Here is a 23,745-nt window from a genome sequence, read left to right on the forward strand (position 1 = left end):
TTACATAAGTAGGCGTTGCAGATGAGTTGAAAGAGGACCTGGAAAACCCTAGGAGCAGATGGTTGGTTGGACGGGATTAGCCGGTGTAGATATGGAGACGGAGGGCGACGATGATGATGGAGTAGATGGCGAAGAAGATGAGGGTGTGGAGGGCGACGGCCTTTCCGTTCGTCCGCATGTTTCCGAACTCCACCGGGCGGTGAGTGCCCGGGGCCTCCAAAATGAGCCCAGGCGAGAGCAAAACGAACAGAATCACCCCCACCACCACCGGCGCCCAGTCTGCCATGAGGTTTCACTTCCGGTGATCACTGGCGACGCCGACAATTGCGGAGCAGAAGAAGCACAGACAAAATGGTCGGCGACGATGGGAAAGATACAGGAAGAAGCGGAATCAGTGAAGTGAACCAGTATAACGGTGGGGCATATGAGTGTGTTCAACGTCTTACTTTAAAAATCAATAAAGTGATACTAATTTTTAAAATGCAATATTATCACTGTTGAAATCCAACACCCATACCGTTCTTTAAATACAGGATGGTGGTGATATTTTTTTTGAATGAAGCACCGTAATAATTAGTAAAATAGGAAATAAATGTGTCTTTGAAGACAATATGAAATTGAAGTACGTTTTTTTTTAAAATTATACAGATTTAAATGTCCCTTTTGGTCAATTATCAAATATTATTTATAATTATTCTAAATAATAATAATAATAATTAGATATTTTAAAAAATATGGGTAAAATCAAAACAACATTCCACAATTAACAAAACTAACACCCTTCTTATAAAAATTATCAAATGGATGTCTCATTATATATTTTTTTTATCTCAAAATATTCTTATTTGTATTATTGTAGTAATAATAATTAGCTGATACATATTACAGCTACTATAATATGATAAAATACAATGTTTCACTTTGATCAAAATTATTACACATAAAATATTATTATATTAAAATATTTTTTTATCAATTTAATTAAAATTATTTTAACTTAATTAAAATCATTTTAAAAAATTTATAACAACTACTGAGTAGTAGTTACACCATTATAACAACAAATACGACATTATTATAACATTATAGTAGCTACTTAATAGCTAATATAACTATATATAATTCACCTATATAATTGTTATAATTATTGTAACAACTAATATTGATAGAATTAGTACTATCAAGTAGTTGTTATAAAAAATTTAAAATGATTTCGACTAAGTTAAAATAATTTTGATACTGTTTAAGTAATTTTTGACCGATAAAAATTATTTTGCTATAATAATATTTTATGTATAATAATTTTGATTAGAGTAAACGTTATATTTTATCATATTAGAAAAGTTGCTATACGGACGATGTGATAACTATGGGGTAGAAGATGGATCCTCTGGTCCGTAAAGATTAGATCAATTCATAGTCCAGCCTTTACATTGGTGGGGGACAATGACCCCCATCTGTTAACAGGTGGGGGCTATTGCCTCCCACTAATCCCCTTGTCCTGGTCTAGAAGTGAGCGGACCAGGACAAGAGGACCAGAAGATCCGATCCCATGGGGGTAGCCATTATACATTGTAATAGCCTAGCTATAATAATATTGAAAGTAGGTTTGACTTCTGATCGTCATGTGGACTTGACTTCTGATCGCCTCGTGGGCTTAACTTCTGACTGTCACATTGACTTGACTTCCGACGACTCCTCTATCATACACCGTATCACATACGATGTGATAGTTATGGGGATAACCATTACACATTGTAATAACCTAGCTATAATAATATAGAAAGTAAGAGTATTCTCATGATAAAAGTAATAGCTATGGTTTTGTTAAATGCCAGATGATCTTTTTATGTTTGCCTCAAAAATAATAACTTAGAGTATCTATTATATATTCTACTTCAATATTTACATCAAATAGTGATACTCTTCTTCCAATTAAACCCTGGGGCCTATATCATCTGATCATTACTTTCTTCAGCTTGTGATGACGGCACTTGCCACCTGCTTAACCTTGCTTTTGCAATCTCCACCTGCTCAGGGAAATGGCGAGCATTAATTACTGCACTAATTTTATTAGAACCCCAAAACACAAAAGATTATTCAGATTGCCAAACCATTCTACCTGTTGCTCCCAATCAGTTTTGATAGTCATTCTGATAAGTATGAGTATTTGCACTGCTGACCCGCACAGAGTTCCAATCCAAATGCCCTGTGAATCACAGAGCATGCAGAGAACCAAAGTTATCATTTCATGTAAAGAATTCTGATTTGTCGATTTGATGTATGCCGCACTACCTTGACATGCAAGTCGGTCTTGCATCCGAGAATGATCCCCAAAGGGAAGCCGATGATGTAGAAGCACACTAAGTTCACATAAGCCACGGCACTTTGATAGCCAGCACCGATCGCTGCACCTGCAGGCGATCGTGTCCGGAAGAGATTGATTAATTGCTGGCCAGTGGCCATGGAAGATCTAGTTTGGCGGGCGTTTGGGGGGAAGAAATTAAATGCATGGCCGGCGCACTACTGACCTGAAAGTATTGGCTGAAAAATGCAGGGCAGAACAGAGAGCACCAGCAGAAGGTGCATGCTGGACACGTACTTTGCCACCTCCTCGCTGTCGGTGAAGAGGTAAGAGACTCTCTTGCCGATGATGAGAAACAGAACGAGGAAGAAGCAGCCGACGATCAACGAGTTCAGCGTCGCTACCTTGATGGCGAACTTGGCAGATTTAGCACTCCCCTTGCCGAGCTCGTTCGATACGCGAACGCTTGACACCGACACGAACAGAGCAAGCAGAGATGCATGAGATGTTGGAAATAGAAGAAGAAGAAGGACATGGATAGAAGTATATATATGTGCACCCTGTGGCGGTCAACAAGCCCAGCATCATCATCAGCGCCCATGTGGAGATATTAATGCTGGGATTTGAGGAAGGACAGGCAGTGAGTTAATAATTAGGGCTTTTGATTTGACAGAACTATCGAATGGGAGAATCGAGGAGACGATGTCTACCAAATAGACAAAGCGGCGAGGGAAGTCTTGGCGTTTTTCATGTACCCTGCCAAGAACACGACGGCGGCGTTGTTCCATACTTGCAAACTGCGCGCAGAGAAAAGGCAGGCCATTCATGATTTGTGTCAGTTCACCGTGCGAGGGGAGAGGGAGTTGGCTTACCAGATCATTATGCCAGAAGACACGGAGAGCTTGAGCACCGGCAGCAGCTCGCGGAAGGCTTCCCTGCTGAAGCCCGTCCAGGTCAGCGAGCACCAGCCGCCGCCCACGTAGATGAACTCGCCGAGGACCATTATCCAGCCGTAGGCGTTCAGCGAGGCTGCAGCTCCGGCGACTCCCCAATTGAGCTTGACAACGGCGATCCAGGAGAGCAACATGTGGAGGAGGAAGGAGGGCAGGGCCAGCAGTGCGATGACGAAGTTCTTGAGCTGGGATTGCAGGAACATCTGCATGGAAATGAAGAAGACGCTGGCGTAGTGGTAGGGGATGAACATGAGGGCGATGGGGCGGGCGGCATCGGAGAGCTCGTGGGTCTGTCCCAGCGCTTTGAAGAACGGAGAGGCGCAGACGAAGAGGGGGAGGAGCAGGGTGGCCACGGCGCCGAAGACTAACCACGACCGCTGGAGGTAGACGCCCATTGCTTGGTATTTCTTAGCTCCAAACGCTTGACCGCACAGTGTCTCTGTAGCACTGCTCATTCCCACCTGCGCTCTCAGTATTGTAAATGAATCACCAAACTATCATTCAATTAGTTGAACATAATTTAGATAAATTTTGTGATTTGATTTAGGATTAGAGTTGGGCTGAGTTATGAGTAGTGAAGGTGATAGAGCTTAAAAAACAAAAAGTTGTGACAAATATTACGTACGTACCATAATTCCATGGCAAAGTCGGACGACGAGCGATAAAACAAGAGCATAGGAGGCGAGCTCGGTCTCGCCGCAATAGCCTATATATGATTGAGTCACAATAAAGCTACCAAAGGTTGAGAGCCTAATGATCACGGCCGGTCCTCCGATCCTCCACAACTTCTTTGATTCTTCCAACACCTGACTAACTAAACTTTCTCCTCCTGCAACCTCCTCTACCGGTGCACTCTCCATCACTTTAATCTTAATTGTTCTACGAGAACACTATGTAACTTAGCTAGGCCATTCATTTATACACGCCAACACTTTTTCTCAGATTTTTTGGTTGTTGTTACTTTTTATTATTATTATTTTTTAATCTAGACATCCAGTTTTTTTCGAAGATAAGTGATCGATACCATCAAAATAAATAGGAAAGTGTTAATTAATAGAGACCAATTTAAATATCCAATATTTTTAGATCTACCGTAAAGTAGAGAAAAATCTCCAATCATAACTTGAATTTTGCATACAATCCCCACTTATAAAAAACTTTGTTTCCACTCCCTCCATGCAAAGTTTTATTTGCTTCAACTCCCTCATGCAAATATTGTGACCTAATTGCCCCTCAAATTTTTTAGGTACAAAAGGTCCAAAAATGAGTATAATTCCTCTTAAATTCAGCACTTTACATTAGAATCGAGTATATTTTCTATTAAATTGAGCATATTTTTTTTCCTGTTTCCTAAACCCTAAAAATGAGTATAATTCCTATTAAATTCAACATTTTAAACTAGAATCGAGTATATTTTCTATTAAATTGAGTACGACGTTTTTCCTATTTAATATAATTCCTCCTAAATTCAGTACCATTTGAAAAAAAAATCTAGTATATTTTTCATCCAATTGAGTATCATTTAAAGAAAATCTAGTATATGTTCCATCCAATTGAGTACCATTTAAAGAAAATCTAATATATTTTCCATCCAATTGAGGTGGAAAAAGAATCGTATTCAATTTGATAGAAAATATACTAGATTCTAGTTTAATATACTGAATTTAAGAGGATTTATACTCATTTTTAGACTTTTTATACTTAAAATATTAGGGGCAATTAGGTAAGTATATTAGACTAGGGAGTGAAAACAAAAATTTTTTCCAATGGGGAGTGCATGCAAAATTATGTTTGCCAATAGAGACTGTATATAAATTTACCCTTAGATCTATTCTTCAATGGAAAAAAAAAAATATCATACAGTACGCTGTAGCTAAAATTCAAATCTTAAATCTCTTAATTATTCATTGAAGAACTTAACCATTATATAATTATCCGGGGACAACACTCTATCTCTTTTCGATACCCATCATCGGTTATTGGAAGTGATAACCCCCATTTAATTTTTAGAATGATGAAAGATATGCAATATATATTAGAAGCTTTTCTAGCAGTGGAATGCCATTGTGGTTGGCACAATCAGCATCTATGTGTTCTTATGTCGTATTTTGTGTCCAAATTATTTTTCTAATCAATACCTTTTTCATAATTTACAACATGATCGAGCTAGAGTCGATAACTTTATCATAGTTGATGGCAATCTTCTCACTCATTGAATTGCAATGACATTAGAAGTTGTGTCGGGATTTTTCCTTTAGTGAGAAATATAAACATACGAATACTGAGTGTCCGGTGTATTTCCATTAGTGTTTTTTAATTTATTTTGATAGTTGATGAAAATTTTTTATAGAATCAGATTAATCATCTTCAAAATTAATAATTCAAATAACAGAATACCTGAATTACTATAAAAATAAATAATGAATGCCATAGAATAGGCATATGAAGTTGATTGCCCTTTTTCTAAAAGCTTTCTTCTCTCAAATCCGCCTTTATTTTTTTTTAGAAAGAATACTCATCACACACTATAATAAAAGTATAATGCGTGGAAGCTTTGTTTGCCATCATACTTTGTAAAAATTCCATCTTTAGTGTCAAGGTAGATGATCCGTTTAAAAGACGTCTCGTAATTGGTCGCTCTAATGAAAGCTTCTTTCGATAATACGAATATGTACAAGTCAAAAGAGGCCGTATTTATCTCGTAAGTTACACAAACTCTGAGGAGGCCTTATCCCGTGATTGCTCAAAGTCTCTGAGTGACGATTCACCGTACGGGACTCATACCCCATTATGATCCATATGGTTGTTCGAGTCATACTCTGCAAGGGCAGGGCTAGACACAATCTATCCCGGTCAATACTGTAAATCTGCTATATCTTGAGAACTAACCTATCCCTATCAAGGCCACACCTTAGAACGCCTATGGTCTTTGAGGAATTGAGCTCATTATAAGAGATTTGAGAAAGCCTAAGATATTCAGAGGGACGAATTGCGTATGGAGATTGCCAGATTGGAGGAGTTCCCTGTGCACAAAGCTAGGGGTGTAAATGAGCCAAGCCGTTCGTGAGCTATTCGAAGCTCGATTCGATAAAAATTCGTTTGAACTCGTTTAATGAGGCTCGTTAAGATAAACAAACCAAGCTTAAACTTCACAATATTCAGCTCGTTAGCTCGTAAACATGTTCGTTAAGCTCATAAATCAACTTTTAAATAAAAAAATAATAATTTTAATATTGAATTTATAGATTTTACATTCTATTTATAAAAAACATAGACAAATATATTAAATTTATTTATTAGATTAAAATTATAAATTTTAATAAGAATATTATAATTTTTTTAAATATATAATTTAATTTTTAATAAATATTTAAATTTATAATTTATATTTATTAAGCTCGTTTAGGCTCGATAAAAGCTCGAATAAGCTCGTGAGCCATGAATATATTCGTTAAATAAAACTCGAGCTCGGCTCGATTATAAACGAGTCAAACTCAAACATCCAAGAATTCGGCTCGATTCGACTCGATTACACCCCTATACAAAGCTCAGTAGTCATGGCCCTGAGCAAAATCTTATGAGCTTGGGATGCCAAGGATTCAAATCAAGGTCTAGGCCAAGTTGGGAGTTGGATTGATGTCATGTGTATCCGATTTACCGACTTAAATTAGGTAGGATAGGCCCGATGTATAAAAAGGGATCATTATCCTATAGTATCACTAGATATATAGTCACTATCCATTATATATTTTTTAATTAACTTATTATACGTTGCCTTTTATGCTTCTTATGTATATTTTTTTCTAACATCCGGAAGTAGTACGTGGCTTTTAGATTTGTTGATGTCTAATAATGATCACAGTGTTCTAATATATTTTGTGCTATTATATGATGATGAAATAGTAGTTTATATATTTTTATTTTTAAAATAAATTAATGATAATAGAAATATTTAAATGGTGTTGATTATCTGGTGGTAAAAAAAAAAACGAACTCGTCACCTTAATAATTTTTTCAGAGCAGTTTTATATATTTTGGAAGTGAATTTAAATTACTGAGACTTATTGAACCTTAGTCGAGCCCTTCCTAAATAAGCACACGAGATGAGTACAACATTATATATTCATGAAATATATCTATCATGTCTAATGATATCGAATGGTGGATGCCTAATGACTAGCTTGTTGTGGTTGCTCTTAATAGAGACTAGATTTCTTGGTATATTGCAAGTGGACAAGGAGATAAATCATTTATAATTGCAGTTAGATCATGGTCACGATCCGATTGTAATTAGTTGCGATTCCTCTTTGAGTTTACCGTCCTTATCAGGTTATAGTTTGGGTCGAAGCGGGTGGTCGAAGGTCACTGGAAGTGGGTAAGTGTCTAGGTTGGGAGGGGGGCGGCTTTTTAACGACCTCCAATCGCTCGCTCTAACCCAAACTATAATCTGGTGAGGACGATGAATCCAGAGAGGGATCGTAACTAATTACGGTCATATTGTGATCACGATTCAATCATGATTACGAGTGATCCATCTCCTGAGTATTTTTTTTTTTAACAAGAAAATCTGCTCCCCTCCTAATGGATCCTTCAAGCTTTTGGATTTTTTGTTCTCTAAAATTGTGAAAATGGATCAATACGATTCAACTATTGGCAAGAAAGAAAGGATAATATGTTTGCATTCGAACGAGAGAAAATAAATTACATTGTTTTGGAGGAAGAATTTCACTTCATCTCTGCTGAAAATAAATTAGTATTTTTACGAATTCGATGCCCGATGAGATCAATCAATCCGGCCGCCTTAGTTTAGCTTTTTTAACCTAAATTTTATTATTTTGAATATTCAAAGAGCATCATGAATCAAAATAAGTTATCATGATATTTTAAGTATCATTACATAGAAAAGGTAAAGCACTAACACCTTATGATATGCCACCATTAGTTAATGGAAGCCTTGCTCTAATTGTCCACGAAATCAAATTAAAGTGATGTTGGATTTGATGGTGGTGCAATCTGAGTGTGAATAGAATAACAGTATAATATCATTTTTGGCAAAGTCACAACTAGAGTTAGATATTATTTCTTTAAAACGAATTTACCTCAGACGTGATGCTTATGAAATAGGACAATCATCTCTCAAGATACAATAATTTTATCTTGCGATAGCAACACTGTAAATCATAAGTATTTTATATTGGAATATTATTGGTGTAATCGCCCTCGGGTCAAGGTTGATCAATTTGACTATGCTTGAGTTGATTCCAGATTGAGTTTTGATATTTGGATAATATGTGAAGAAGATGTCAAGTAGTTTAAGGTTGACCAGATACTTGACAATATGGAAGAGAGAAGTCAAGTAGGTCATGGAGGACCGGATACTTGACTGGGAAAGTCTTAAATGGAGGTTAGGGAAGATAAATACCTAACTCGAGGGTTAAGCAAGGGTAAAGTCCTAAGTGGAGGTTATGTAAGACAAAGTCTTAACTCGATATTTATGCAAAGGAAAGTCCAAGGGGATCAAGGAGGACCACACATTGGCAAAGAGAAGTCCTAATTGCAGTAAGACAAAGGAAAGTCCAAGTGGGTCAAAGAGGATCACATGTTGGCAAAGGAAAGTCTTAACTGTGGTTAGGCAAAATAAAAAATCTAAGTGGCCAAAGGAGGACTACACGTTGGCAAGGGAAAGTCCTAACTGAGATTAGATAAGAAAAAAATACAAGTGAGTCAAGGAGGACCGCGCTTGGTGATCAAAAGTCCAACGAGAAGTTGACACTAGATGGAAAGCCCAATTGATTTAAAGGTTAATTGAATATTTGGTGAAGAAGTCCCAATAGGTTACGGTTGACCAGATGTTGGGCAAAGGAACTTTAGACTTAACTTAAGTAAGTTAGGGTTGAGCAATCGATTGTCCCTAAGCTAATAGATTAGGTAATTGATTAGGGCTTAACTTACGAGAGCACAGAAGGTGCCAAAATCAATTGGGCAATCGATTTCGACATCTCTAATCAATTAGGCAGTGCTGAATCTATTGGGAAGAAAGCTCAATCGATTGGGAGCTTTGCAAAGGAAATTCACAAAAACAAAGGCTGAATCAATTGCCCCTATCGATTCAGCTATTACCAATTGATTGGGTTAATCAATTGGGCAGTAGTTTGTCACAAAAAGGTGGAATCAATTAGGGCAATCAATTTTGGAATCCCTAATCAATTAGGCTAATAGATTAAGGATTAGTTCACGAAAACACAGAGTTTTTGAATCGATTAGGTAATTAATTAAGACTCTATTAATCTATTAGACTAATCGATTAAAGTTTTTCATGAGAGAATATAAGGTTAGTGAATCAATTGAGTAATCAATTAAAGTCTTTGATCCGGTGGTAAGGTGGGGCACGTCCGGCAGGAGGTCAAGGTGGTCAACGTCCTTGGCAGGCGTCCGATCGGGCGAACTACCTTCCCGATCAGCAGGAAGAGTAGCCGGTTCGAAACTTCGACAGCTCGGTCAGACACCAAGCTTCCGACACTCATAAAGCTCAAAGTAGGGAGGGACGAAGGTTGGGCGGCCATCCCGCTTGGCTAAGCAGTGGGCGCAGCCTCGACCCGACAGACATGGCTCCCTCGCCTGACAGGGTGGAGTCAGACAGCATATCATTGGCCGAGCGGACGCTCGGCCTGGCCATTGTATCACCCGGACGGCAGACTGGTCGAGCGACTCTCCCGCTCGGCCCAATAAAAGACAAAAGGTAGTTGGCGATATCTTCCTAGGGACCAGTGTTATCGACAGGCGGCATGGTCGGCGACATGGTCAGATAGAGAATCGTACGGTGGAAGCTTCCACTGTCATGTCATGGATATGCTTGGGCTGTTAATGTATGGCGTCAGGCACGCTTTCCTGACACATCCTTTCCAGGTATATATGCTTTGAGAGGTGTGCGCGCCTTGGGAAGCATGCACGCGCCTCTTGGGAGCCCTATATAAGGCCCCCCCAGGCTTCGACGGAGGTATGTTCACTACTGTAGCTACAGTTACGCTGCTCCTTTCTTCTCTACTTCATTTGCTTGCCGCCGGTAACTGACTTGAGTGTCAGAGGGTCATCGCCCGGGAACCCCTCCCTGGCTCAGCACTAACGACTTGTAGTTGCGGGCTTAACTCGTTGGAGGCCCACGTCATCTTCAGTTGACATCCAATCAGCGTGAGCGCCACCTCCCCAACGTCCGTCGACTCACCCTCGGACATGATCAAATTTGGCGCCGTCTGTGGGAACACACCTGAATTCGAGCTGAGGAGATGGAGGAAGCTGGACGTCTCCACACCGTGACACTCATCCAGAAGAGCTCGATGCGCTCATTCAAGTACAAGCGACAAAGATAGCCGAGCAGCAGTAGCAAAAGGCACTAGCCGATCGGTTAGTGCAACAAGCGACGTCAGCCTCGGGAGGCCGGCCGGCGCACGAAGACCGGCCAGAGCAAATCTCCATATGGGGACAAAACAAGATGCCGACCGGCACTCCAGGAGAGGTTCCACCAACGCCCATTCCGTTTCACCGGGCGCTATTTCAGACGCCTTTGGAGATTGCTCAGGCCAACCAGGACAGGAGCTCTTCTTCAGATGAGGCTCTCATTCAGGATGCAAGAAAGGGCAAAGCGCCTCGAGCTGATTCGTCACCCGAGTGGATCAACCGATAATTCTGCTAGGCCATTTTGCAAGATCCGCTGCCAAGGCATTACGCTCCCTTGGCGATCGAAGAATATAATGGGTCGACCGACCCGGACGACCATCTCGGTAAGTTCGATAACGCCGTTACCCTTCATCAGTACACAGATGGAGTCAAGTGCCAAGTTTTCCTCACCACTCTCTCTGGCTCGGCGCAACAGTGGTTTCGGAGGTTGCCTGATGGGTCGATCAGAAGCTTTAAAGACTTCTGAACAACTTTCCTTCACCACTTCGTGAGTAGCAGACGCTATCAGAAAACAAGTGTCAGCTTGTTCTCCATGAAGCAGGACCAGAGGGAGACTCTCCGAGCCTACATCCAGCGCTTCAACCAGGTGACGATGGATATCCCCTCGGTCTCGTCCGAGACCATGATGAATGCGTTCACACAAGGGCTCGTGGACGGGGACCTCTTCCGGTTGCTCGTTCGGAAGCCTCCCCGCGATTACGACCACATGCTGAAGAAGGCTAACGAGTATATCAATGTAGAGGAAGCTCAGGCAGCAAGAAGGAAGGAGGCGCCGTCCAAGCCACCCTCGGCGATCGAACGAAGGCCTTCGATAAGCCATCAACCTCCGAGAGGGCCCCGAGCCGAAGGAGTATGCCCACACCAAGAAGCAAGGCCACACGCCATCCAGCATGTTGCCGCCGAGCGGCCGAGACCCAAGGGGAAGGTATGGACCCCTTTGTTCTGCTCGTTCCATGAGTCTGCAACTCACAATACCCGCGACTGTCGCGGATTCAACCCAGTTGCCCAACCGGCGCCTAAGAGTTATCGCCGCTGGTCCCCTTCTCCTGACCGGCGACGTGAGCATCATCGCTCCGATCAGCGAGAGGACGCAAGAAGATCCCCGCAGCCACCTCGTCGGAGAAGCGCTGATCTGACCAGAGCCACACGCGACCGAAGCAAGTCGTTCACTCAGGAAGAAGAAAATATAAGTAACACCGCACAGGGCGAAATCAACATCATCGTTGTGGGCTGACCAGCGGAGATTCCAACCGGGCCCAAAAGTCCTTTGCTCGGCGGTTGGAGATCTATGCTGTAGGTTGCAACAGGGAAAGGGCGAGCGGATTAGAGATCAGCTTTGGTCCCAAGGATCTTGAAGGAGTTGAAGTGTCGCACGACGACACCCTCATTATCCGAGCGATAATCACCAATTATACCATTCACCGTATATTCGTTGACATTGGCAGCTCGATCAACATCATTTTCAAAAAGGCGTTCGATCAACTCTAAATTGATCGCAGTGAACTGCTACCAATGACAACCCCACTATACGGGTTCACCGGCAATGAGGTCCAACCGATCGGCCAAATCAAGATGGTCATATCACTTGGGAAGGAGCCCCTCAGAAGGACGAGGACCACGAACTTCATCGTGATAAACTCCCCCTCGCTTATAATGTCATTCTGGGTCGACCGCCCCTTAATGAATTCTGAGCGGTCGTCTCGACCTTCTGCCAGAAAATCAAGTTCCCGGTGGAGGATCAGGTCGGAGAAGTAAAAGGAGATCAGTTGGTCGCTTGACGCTGTTACGTCGAAATGGTCAAGACGGAAGCAAAGTCCGCTCGGAAAACGCCCCGGCTGGAGGTAAGTGCCATAACCGAGAAGCCTCCTACTGTAATTTATGAAGAAAAAGAAGAAGTACAGATACATCTGGGTCGAGCAGAGGCGACGACCTTCATAGCGTCCGACCTAGAGGCCGAGCAGAAGGCCAAGCTGATCAGATGCCTTCGGCAGAATCATGATGTCTTTGCATGGTCAACACATGAATTGCTCGACATTTCCCCGAGCGTCTTGCAGCATGAGCTCCACGTCCGACCGAACGCTCAGCCAGTGAAGCAGAGGAAGAGAGACTTTAGTGCTGAGTAGAATCTGATTATCCGGGCGGAGATTGAGAAGCTACTGGAGGCCGACCACATACACGAAGTTTAGTTCCCGAGCTGGCTCGCCAATGTGGTGCTGGTATCCAAGTCGGGTAACAGATGGAGGGTCTGCATTGACTTTCGGGATCTTAACAAGGCATGCTCGAAGAACTTTTATCCTTTGCCAGGATAGATCAGATGGTGAACTCCATGGCAGGGTGCGAGCTGATATGCATGCTGGACGCATATCAAGGGTATCATCAAGTGCCGCTCGCCTGTGAAGACCAAGAGAAAGTCAGCTTCATCACTGTCGATAGTACGTACTGCTACAACGTAATGTCGTCCGGCGACAGATCGGCTGCAACATGGAAGTATACGTCGACGATATATTAATTAAATCCCTCCGAGCCGTTGATCTCTGTGCAGATATCAAGGAGACCTACTAGACCCTCCGTGCGTACAGAATCAAGTTAAATTCTCAGAAGTGTCTGTTCGGCGCGAAAAGCGGGCGCTTCCTTGGATATATCATCACCGAGCGGGGCATTGAGGCAAACCCCAGCAAGGTGAAGGTACTCCAAGATATGCCACCACCGAGGAACTTGAAAGAAGCTTAGCGTCTCACTGGTCGGATAACAGCATTGTCACGGTTCATCTCCAAGTCGTCCGACCGGAGCCTTCCTTTCTTTAAGATTCTGCGCCGAGCCACCAAGTTTCAGTGGGGCGAGGAGTGTGACCAGGCCTTCAAGGAACTTAAAACATATCTGAACTCGCTACCTGTACTAGCTAAGCCTACTATCGGTGAACCGCTCCGGATCTATTTATCTTCGATCGAGCACACTGTCGGCTCGACGCTGGTTCGGCAGAACGGCGAAGAACAACTAGTGTACTTCTTGAGTCATATATTAAAGGATGTTGAATCTCGCTATACCAATCTTGAGAAGCTCGCATTTGCGCTAATACTCGCCGCACGAAGGCTCCACCCTTATTTCCTCGCTCACACTATCATTGTGATGACCAACAGCCCTCTGGGAAGAGTTCTACTTAACCCATAGGCGTCCGGTCGGTTGATCAAATGGACAACAGAGCTCAGTGAGTTCAATATCCAATATCAGCCCGGAACGACAATCAAGGCACAGTCCTTGGCTGATTTTGTCACGGAGGTACAAAACCCTGAACCCGAATCGATATGGAAAGTATATGTGGATGGGTCGTCCACCCGACAGGGTAGTGGGATCGCCATACTGCTTATCTCCCCATAAGAAGAGTGGGTGCAGTTGTCCGTTCGACTAGAGTACCGGGTAATTAACAATGAAGCTGAGTACGAGGCGCTTATAGCCGGCCTACAAGCCGCTCGACATGTCGGCGCCAACAAGGTTATTATCCACTCCGATTCTTAATTAGTCGCTCAGCAGCTGATTGGGGCATTTGAGATCAGTAATACCCGGCTCAGGTTGTACGTCGAAGCCTTCGAAAGGTTGAAGGCAAACTTTCAGGAGGTAATCATCCAGAAGATCCCCCGAGCAAAGAACCAAGCGATGGACGAGCTGGCCAAATTGGCGAGCTCACTCTCGCCGATCACCATTACTCAGCCGATTGAGCAAGTACCTTTGGTGGCGTACGTCAATCGGATGGAGGGGCTCACTTTCCCTAGCGATTGGAGGATAACCATAGTAGAGTTTCAACGATCAGGAGCTACGCCGTCTGTTCGGGAGGAAGCTCGCTTATTGAGAAGGAGAGTCGGTCGTTTCACCCTAGTCGGGGACCAACTCTACAAGAAGGTCTTCTCCAGGCCATTGCTTAAATGTGTCGGATCGGAGGACACCGATTATATACTATAAGAAGTACACCAAGGCTCCTGTGGAGGGCATCCGGGCGGTCGGTCGCTAGCGAGGAAGATTCTGTTGGCCGGGTACTTCTGGCCGACTCTACAGGAAGATGCCGCTCGGATAGTAGCTAACTGCCTATCCTGCCAGAAGTACCACCACCTCTCCCACCGGCCAACTGAAGAGATGAAGGCTTCCACTGTGTTGTGCCTGTTCGACCAATAAGGCATGGATATTGTGGGACCCTTCCCCATGGCGACTGGGCAGCGAAAGTTTTTGCTCGTTGTGGTAGACTACTTCTCTAAGTGGGTTGAAGCCGAGCCGCTGGTGAAAATAACCGAGCAGATGGTCAAAAAGTTCATCTGGCAGCATATCATCTGTCGGTTCGACATTCCGCGTCGACTCATCTCAGACAATGGTAGGCAGTTCGTCGGACGGAAACTCAAAGAGTGGTGCGAGGAGTATGACATCCAGCAGGCCTTCACCTTCGTATCATACCCTTAGAGCAACGGACAGGCTGAAGTCGCCAATCGGGAGATCTTCCGAATTTTGCGAGTTCGGCTCGACCACATAGGAGGAAGCTGGGTGGACGAGCTCCCCGACATATTATGGGCAATCCGCACGACCCCTAAGGAAGGCACGGGGGTAACCCCGTTCCACCTGGTGTACGGTGGTGAAGCGGTCGTCCCGGTCGAGGTCGGAGTTGAATCCAATCGAATGCAGCACTACAGCGAAGACAACGCCGAGCGGAGGCTTCTGGAGCTAGACTTTGTGGATGAGACGTGCGACAAAGCAACCATTCGGCTGATGGCTTATAAGTAGAGGATGAGACAGAACTATAATCGACGAGTGATCCCTAGGTCGTTCCAGGTCGATGACCTCTTGTGGAAGAACGTGAAGCCGGTCGACGACGTCACTAAACTAGAAGCTCCGTGGGCCGGGCCATTCAAAGTCATGGAGAAGCTCCGCTCAGGTTCCTACTACCTAGAGGATGAAGACGGGCGGCAACTAGAACGTCCTTGGTGCGCGAATCATCTCCAGCCGTACCGAGCTGGATGAAAGGTGCGTCAATGTAATTGAGGTGTACTCTCCATTTTTCCTGTTTGAGTGCAGGATTGAAATGAAAAACGAAAGGTTACCAACATTCTCGTCGAGCGGCGACGTTAAACCCAGGTCTCCATCGACGGTCGAGCGGCGACCTTAAACCCCGGTCTTCACCAAATTGTCGAGTGGCGACGTTAAACCCAGGTCTCCATCGACGGTCGAACGGCGACCTTAAACCCCGGTCTTCACCAAATCGTCGAGCGACGATGTTAAACTCATGTCTCCATCGACGGTCGAGTGGTGACCTTAAACCTCGGTCTTCACCAAATCGTCGAGCGGCGATGTTAAACCTAGGTCTCCATCGACAGTCGAGCGGCAACCTTAAACCCCGGTCTTCACCAAATCATCAAGCAGCAACGTTAAACCCAACTCTCCATCGACGGTCGAGCGGCGACCTTAAACACCGGTCTTTACTAAATCGTCGAACGACAACGTTAAACCCATATCTCCACCGATGGTCGAGCGGTGACCTTAAACCCCGGTCTTCACCAAATCGTCGAGCGACGACGTTAAACCCAGGTCTCCATCGATGGTTGAGCGGCGATCTTAAACCTCGGTCTTCACCAAATCATCGAGCGGTGACCTTAAACCCCGGTCTTCACCAAATCGTCGAGCGACAACGTTAAACCCATGTTTCCACTGACGGTCGAGAGGCGACCTTAAACCCCGATCTTCACCAAATCATCAAGCGGCGATGTTAAACCCAGATCTCCATTGATGGTCGAGCGGCGACCTTAAACCCCGGTCTTTGTTAGAGTATATACTAAAAGCCTAGCTTTTGGTATAAACATTTATTTAGAAATACGAATCACATTGGTCAAATGTCTACATTTATATATACTGAGTATAGTTGTTCAATTAATTTATATTGTAGATAACATGGTGTGTGGTAGCACACACAGGAGATCGTGTTATCGATTCTTTATAAATTATAAACAGTAGCTCACGACTAAGATGGAAAGGAACAAACCATTGGAATAGTCGTAGTGTAATTAGGTATTAGTTTATCTTGACTAATAAATTATACTAGTACACTCTAAGTGTTTTGAGTAGGACCATTTTAGGTAAGTTCTTTTTATATTGACTTGATAAAAGAACTAGACCTTAGTTATTATGGAAGTGTGTGCTTTTAATCCTAATATAATAACAAACACATATATTTAGTATTTATTTCTTTGACTTATCAATAGGTGAGATTTAACTCGATAAATCAATAAGCCCAATAAGTTGGAAAATGATATTACTTATAGTGTGTGTTATTGATTATAGAAGGAAACTATGTCATAGTAATCTAGGTTGAGAATGTCCCCAAGAGGAGCTCATAAGGATTGCCATGTTAAACCCTGCAGGTGGACTTAGTCTGACATGACGATGAGGTTGAGTGATACTACTCTTGGACTAAGATATTAATTAAGTGAGTTGTCAGTAACTCATTTAATTAGTGGACATTCGATATCTTAAACACAGGGAGACTAACACACGCATAATAAGAAGGAGCCCAAAATGTAATTTGGGATTGGTGCGGTAGTTCAATAATAATTCTTTAGTGGTATGAATTATTATTGATGAAGTTAAGTTGTGTGTTCAGGGCGAACACGGGAAGCTTAATTTCATCGGGAGACCAAAACCAATTCCTCCTCTCGGTTCCTATCATAGCCTCTTGTATAGAGAGATTTATACCCACCACATACCCACTTCTTACCCACCTTTATACCCATCCTATTGGGGCCAGCCAAGCAAGCTTGGAACCCAAGCTTGGGCCGACCAAGTAAATATGATGAGTTGAGTTGGTGTGGCCGGCCCTAGCTTGAACCCAAGCTTGGTGTGGCCGGCCACATCATATTAAAAGGGATTTTATTTTTAATCTTTTCTTAATATGGATATCATGGTTTTAAAAGAGAGTTTAAAATTTAAATCTTTCCTTTTATAGCTTTCTATAAAAGATTAAGAAAAGATTTGAAATCTTTCCTTATTTGTAGATTGAAAGGTAGATTTTAATTTTAAGAAAACTTTCCTTTTTTAACCATGTTCATGATTTAAAAGAGAGTTTAAAAATTAAATATTTCTTTTATAAGTTTCTACAAAAGATTAAGAAAAGATTTGATATCTTTCCTTATTTGTAGATTGAAAGGAGATTTTAATTTTTAGAGATAACTTTCCTGTTTGGAAATCATCCATGTGTAAAAGAAAGATTTTAATTTATAAAATTTCCTTTTACAAACCAACATGAAGGGAAAAATTATTGGAGAAATTTTTTATAAATTTCCGGAAACAAATTAGGAAGTTTTAATTCTTGTGTTGATTAAAACTCTCCTTGTTTGGGATTAGAAAGTGGTCGGCCATGATGTTTAAGAAAATAAAATTGATTTTTTAAATTAATTAATTTTTCTTTTCATGGCAAAAGAATTAAGGAAGTTTTTATTTAAATTTCCTTATTTGCCAAGTCCAAGGATTATAAAAGAGGGGGGGAGAGGTGACTTCATGGAAGCGAACTCTATTCTATTTTTCTCTCCCTCTTTTTCTTGGTGTGGCCGGCCCTTCAAGTTCTTCCCTCTCCTTTTTCTTTCTTCTCCTTGGTGGCCGAATCTCTTTAACCTTTGAAGCTTGGAAGGTGGTCGGATCTTGCTTGGAGAAGAAGGAGGAAAAGGAGACTTTATTTCTAGCATCCCTTGGAGCTTGGTGGTGGTGGTCGGACCTCTACTTCTCATGGAAAATTCTTGGTGGCCGAATCTAGCTTGGAGAAGAAGGAGCTTGGTGGTTCTCGTCTCGGAAGATCGTTGCCCACACAACGTCCGAGATTAAAAGAGGAATACGGTAGAAGATCAAGAGATTATTTGCTTACAAAGAAAGGTATAACTAGTAATTATTTTCCGCATCATACTAGTTTTCTTTGTATAGTTATTTTTGGAAATACCAAACACAAGAAGCATATGATTATAGAGTTTTCGGATTTATTTCGAATTTATGTTTCTTTATTTTATTTTTCGAATTTGTGATTCGATTGTTCTTTTTGGTTAAACCTAGAGTTATATAAGGAAATTAAATATTATCTTTCCTTAAAAGGCTTTGTCTAGGCGGTGGTGGATGCTCCCATACCCAAGAAGGCCATGTGGCTCGCCATGTAGTCCTGGAAGCCAATTTTGGAAATTAATATTTAATTAAATTTATAACATAGGTGGATTTGGATCAATAGTGTTAAGTTCCGCTTGCGATCCAAGTCTAAACCATTAAGAACAGATAAGTTAAATTTGGAATCAATAATGTTAAGTTTCGTTTGCGATTCCTAATTTAACTTCTAAAGAACACAATAGGTTGTTTAGGAAAGGTTCGACACTTGTACAAAATTTTTGTACAGTGGAACCAGTACGATCTTCCTAGGACCAACCAACAGTCTTCACCAAATCGTCGAGCGACGATGTTAAACCCAGGTCTCCATCGACGGTCGAGCGGCGACCTTAAACCCCGGTCTTCACCAAATCGTCGACCAGCAACGTTAAACCCATGTCTCCACCGATGGTCGAGCGGCGACCTTAAACCCCGGTCTTCACCAAATCGTCGAGCGACAACATTAAATCCAGGTCTCCATCGACGGTCGAGTGGCGACCTTAAATCCCGGTCTTCACCAAATCGTCGAGCGACGACGTTAAACCCAGGTCTCCATCGACGGTCGAGTGGCGACCTTAAACCCTAGTCTTCACCAAATCGTCGAGCGACGACGTTAAACCCCAGAGTCAAGCGGCGACTATAAACCCCCAGGTTGAGCGACGACCTTAAACCCAGGAGGTATAATCCTAGCAAATCTACCAATGATGAAAGTACGGTCGTAGCAGCCGATCGGGACTATACAGCCAGACACTAGCCAAAAAGACAGTATATAAAGAAAAATCATAAAAAGATTTTATTGATAATAAGTCAAACACTGCCGAGCGGCAGGAATACATTCAGAGCTTACAAAAATATTCTCTATAGACCCCTCGCTCACTCGATATAGTTGAAGGCTTCGTCGGGAATGGAGTCGAGGAGCTGGACGCGGTTAACATCATGGTCAGATAAGGCTTCGGAGATGTGGTCGTTTGCCTTCAGCTTGCTGAGCGTCGCGTCGATGGCCAACTCAAACGATCTAACAATCTGATTGGTCGCCTTTTCTAGGAATTGGTCCGAGCGGAGGTATTGTTGCCTCAAGACCGTGAAGCGGCCCGGTTCAACCTCCTAGTAGGCTGTCAGTGCAGCACGAGAGGCCTTCAGATCCTCTTCAGGGCGTCTCACTTGATCTTGGAGCTCAACCTCTTTAGCTGAACGACTCTCCCGCTCGACGACCAGAAAGTTCTCCGCATTCTTTAGCTTCTCGCCCAACTGACGAGCCTCCTAGTTCTTCAGCTCCAGGTCGGCGATGGTTTATTGTTTCCTTTTGGAGGCTAGCTCGAGTTTTCGGTTATAAGTATTAATTAGTTGCGCCTCGATTTGACCTAACCTGCTAGCCTGGTCAGTCGACTTCTGCTGCTCCGCCGCGAGAAGTTGCTGGGCCTTTTCCAGGTCGGCCCGTAGCTGAGTGATCGGTGGCCCCTGGGAGGAAGAGGAAGCACCTCCAGAGATTTTGAGCTTCTTCAACTCGTCCTCCACTTGAGCCAACTGCTGGCACATGACAATGTTCTCCACCTAGAACTACAAGCAAGCATTAGGGCCGATCGGAGGCAATTCATGAATTGATAGTTGAGAATACTAACCCCGGTGGACATTTTCAAATGGCTATCGACGAGTGCGCCAGGGGGTTTCACCGCTGCTCGTGCCCTTGCTTCCTCCCAGATACGAGCGAGTCGAACGAATATAGACCTGATGCTGGGGAGAGTTGGGTTGGTCGCCCGGCGCAAGAAGGTCCTCCGTCGACAGGCGAAGCATAGCGGTGATGGATCGTCACCCGCTCGGCGCCAATTGAGAAGAGGCTGTCGGGCCGGAAGCTTGGACAGGAGGGACTGGAAGAATAGTGGGCCGCGTTATCCTCCGCCTAGCCGGAGGCAAGGAAGTAATTGGCTGAACAGCGAGTGGCTCTGGTAGCTCAACTAGAGATGGAGTCCGATCAGAGGAAGCAGCCTCCACTGTTTCAGAGGCGGCTGGAGACGAGGTGCCTCCTCCCACAGAAGCTTGTATGGCCGAAGTGGCGGACCGGAAGGGTGCGTCCGTTCGACGTCTCTTTTGAGTAAGCGGTACCTTATCGTCCGAGGATCTCGAACCCTCAGCATGGACGACAAGTGGCACTTCTAGGACCGGCGTGGGTCAGCCGCCCCTCCTACGCTGGGCATCCGTTCGACAGTCCCTTCGCCCATAGTTAGGGTCTCCCCAACTGTACCCTCTTAAGAGCTGACGGGGGTCAGGCCGAGCCGGTCCATCTCCTTGGCTGCAGCTGCGTCAATCTCAGCTTGCTTGGCCTTCATTATGCCGACTGCCCGAGCGCGCATCATGATGTCGGCTGCAAAAGAAGAAAAGAATCAGTTAGACTCAAGGGAAGAAGGATGAGAAATTTCATACCTAGGCTGCTCGGGAGCTTTGTTCGGAACGGACTCAGCCCGAACACATAAAGCACACCCTCTGACAACAACTTATGGATGTCGAACTTCAGGCCGGCCAGCATGCTTGCAGCATGGAGGTAGTCCGGCCGGGTCTTGTACTTCTTCAAATTGAGTTGAGGAGGAAGCCCGACCTTCCATTTGGTTTGGAAGCTTGGCTGCTCAGGGAGTCTCAAAAAGAAAAAGTTCTCCTTTCAATGTTTATTGGAAGTGGGCATTTTGTCAAAAAAGACCAGACCGATGTGAGATTGGAAAAGGTAAGTGCCCAGCACATACTGTTTGGGATAATAGAAGTAGTGGAAGACCTGAGGGGTCAGTGGAATGTTGTGTACTCGGAACAACACTACCACGCCACACAGCAGGTGGAAGGAATTAGGGACAAGTTGGGCAAGCGGGACACGGAAGTAGTTACAAACCTCGGTTATGAAAGGGTGGACGGGAAACCAAAGACCGGCCACGAATTGGTCTCGGAAGAAACAGACTGTGTCGACCGGTGGATCATTGGGCCAGTCGGACGGGGAGGCTAGGACTATTTCATGGTCAGAAGGGGTGTCAAAGGCATTTATCAGGCTCGCGGCGTCGCCCGCGTCAAACCGAGTCTCCATGGCATTATACCAGAGATCGGGAGCTGGGTCAGAAGGCTGAGAAGAACTCGCCATCGCCGCGAGACTGAGAAGCAAAGAGCTCGACAAACGAGGGGGATAAAAACGCAAAACAGATGCCGAAACAATGGCGGAAAAGGAGCAGCGGAAAAGCAGCAATGGAGAGGGAGAGGACTGCCGTAGAGAGCTGGGGATCGCCGCAGCAAAGAGCCAAAGTTCGCCGGAACAAGCAAACGCACAATCGCCGAAGCACACAGCAGACGTAAGACGATGGAACAGAAGCCGACACCGCGGATTTATAAAGAATGGCTAGGCCAACATGAGCCGTCTGATCTAGGGCACGGGAATCGAAGCACACATCCAGCCGCTAAATTCGAACCGCCAAATGTCACATCAGTAGCTGTCACCTCGGACGTGCGGCGACGCGTGGTGCCCTCCCACAGGGTGGCATTTAATGGGAGTGAGCGCGTGCTCAACCTTAATGGGGGTGATTTGCGCGTATTCTGAGGAGATTCAAGCGACGTCAGCATTGACCGCCCGACTCGCCCCCTCCGGGAACAATGAGGAAAAAATATCGAAGTACAAAGGCTTATTGTGCCGACCGGCAGGGAAAGATCAGTCCTACATGGGCCGATCGAGATTCAACCCATCCATTGGCTGATCGGCCAAGCAGTCACCAGACTATTTGTCCAGTTAGTCGGACTTGCATCCTCCTTCGACTAGACTTGAGGGGGAGGCACGTGATCTGGTGGTAAGGTGGGGCCCGTCTAGCAGGAGGTCAAGGTGGTCAACGTCCTTGGCAGGCGTCCGATCGGGCGAACTACCTTCCCGATCAGCAGGAAGAGTAGCCGGTTCGAAACTTCGACAGCTCGGTTAGACACCAAGCTTCCGACACTCATAAAGCTCAAAGTAGGGAGGGACGAAGGTCGGGCGGCCATCCCGCTTGGCTAAGCAGTGGGCGCAGCCTCGACCCGACAGACATGGCTCCCTCGCCTGACAGGGTGGAGTCAGACAACATATCATTGGCCGAGCGGACGCTTGGCCCGACCATTGTATCACCCGGACGGCAGACTGGCCGAGTGGCTCTCCCGTTCGGCCCAATAAAAGACAAAAGGGGCAGTTGGCGATATCTTCCTAGGGACCAATGTCATCGACAGGAGGCATGGTCGGCGACATGGTCAGATAGAGAATCGTACGATGGAAGCTTCCACTGTCATGTCAGGGATATGCTCGGACTGTTAAGGTATGGCGTCAGCCATGCTTTCCTGACATGTCCTTTCTAGGTATGCTTTGAGAGGTGTGTGCACCTTGGGAAGCGTGCACGCGCCTCCTGGGAGCCCTATATAAGGACCCCCAGGCTTCAACGGAGGTATGTTCACTACTGTAGCTACAGTTACGCTGCTCCTTTCTTCTCTACTTCATTTGCTTGCAGTCGGTAACTAACTTGAGCGTCGGAGGGTCATCGTCGGGGAACCCCTCCCTAGCTCGACACTAACGACTTGTGGTTGCAGGCTTAGCTCATTGGAGGCCCACGTTATCTTCAGTCGACATCCAATCAGTGTGAGCGCCACCTCCCCAGCGTCCGTCGACTCACCCTCGGACAGGATCAATCTTTTGAATCGATTGGGATGGCTCAAAAATCGATTAGGGTTCAAAAAAATAGTTGTTCTACAAGTGTTCGAATGACGTGCCAATTAATTAGAGAAAAGATTAATCGATTGGGAGGCATCAAAGAACCTTAGAAATGTAACGCCCGAAAATTCTCAAAACTATATTAGAAATATGGTATGATTTTTCTGGAATTTTTAGGTATTTTTCCGGAATTT

At 44.3% G+C, this 23,745-nt stretch overlaps 1 protein-coding gene across 1 annotated transcript; it reads right to left on the bottom strand.

Annotated features, from left to right (window-relative positions):
* Positions 1–1,628: 1,628 nt before the first annotated feature.
* Positions 1,629–4,141, bottom strand: LOC122047005 (protein DETOXIFICATION 20-like). Its single transcript, XM_042608001.1, has 8 exons — positions 3,888–4,141; positions 3,178–3,719; positions 3,016–3,102; positions 2,865–2,921; positions 2,532–2,770; positions 2,296–2,414; positions 2,123–2,209; positions 1,629–2,030 (listed from the first exon to the last, which is right to left on the bottom strand). Exons 1-8 carry the CDS (start codon positions 4,116–4,118, stop codon positions 1,950–1,952), a joined length of 1,443 nt encoding a protein of 480 aa, XP_042463935.1. The 5' UTR covers positions 4,119–4,141; the 3' UTR covers positions 1,629–1,949.
* Positions 4,142–23,745: the final 19,604 nt, after the last annotated feature.

Source organism: Zingiber officinale, chromosome 2B (assembly GCF_018446385.1).
Source record: "Zingiber officinale cultivar Zhangliang chromosome 2B, Zo_v1.1, whole genome shotgun sequence".
Classification (NCBI taxonomy): Eukaryota; Viridiplantae; Streptophyta; class Magnoliopsida; order Zingiberales; family Zingiberaceae; genus Zingiber; species Zingiber officinale.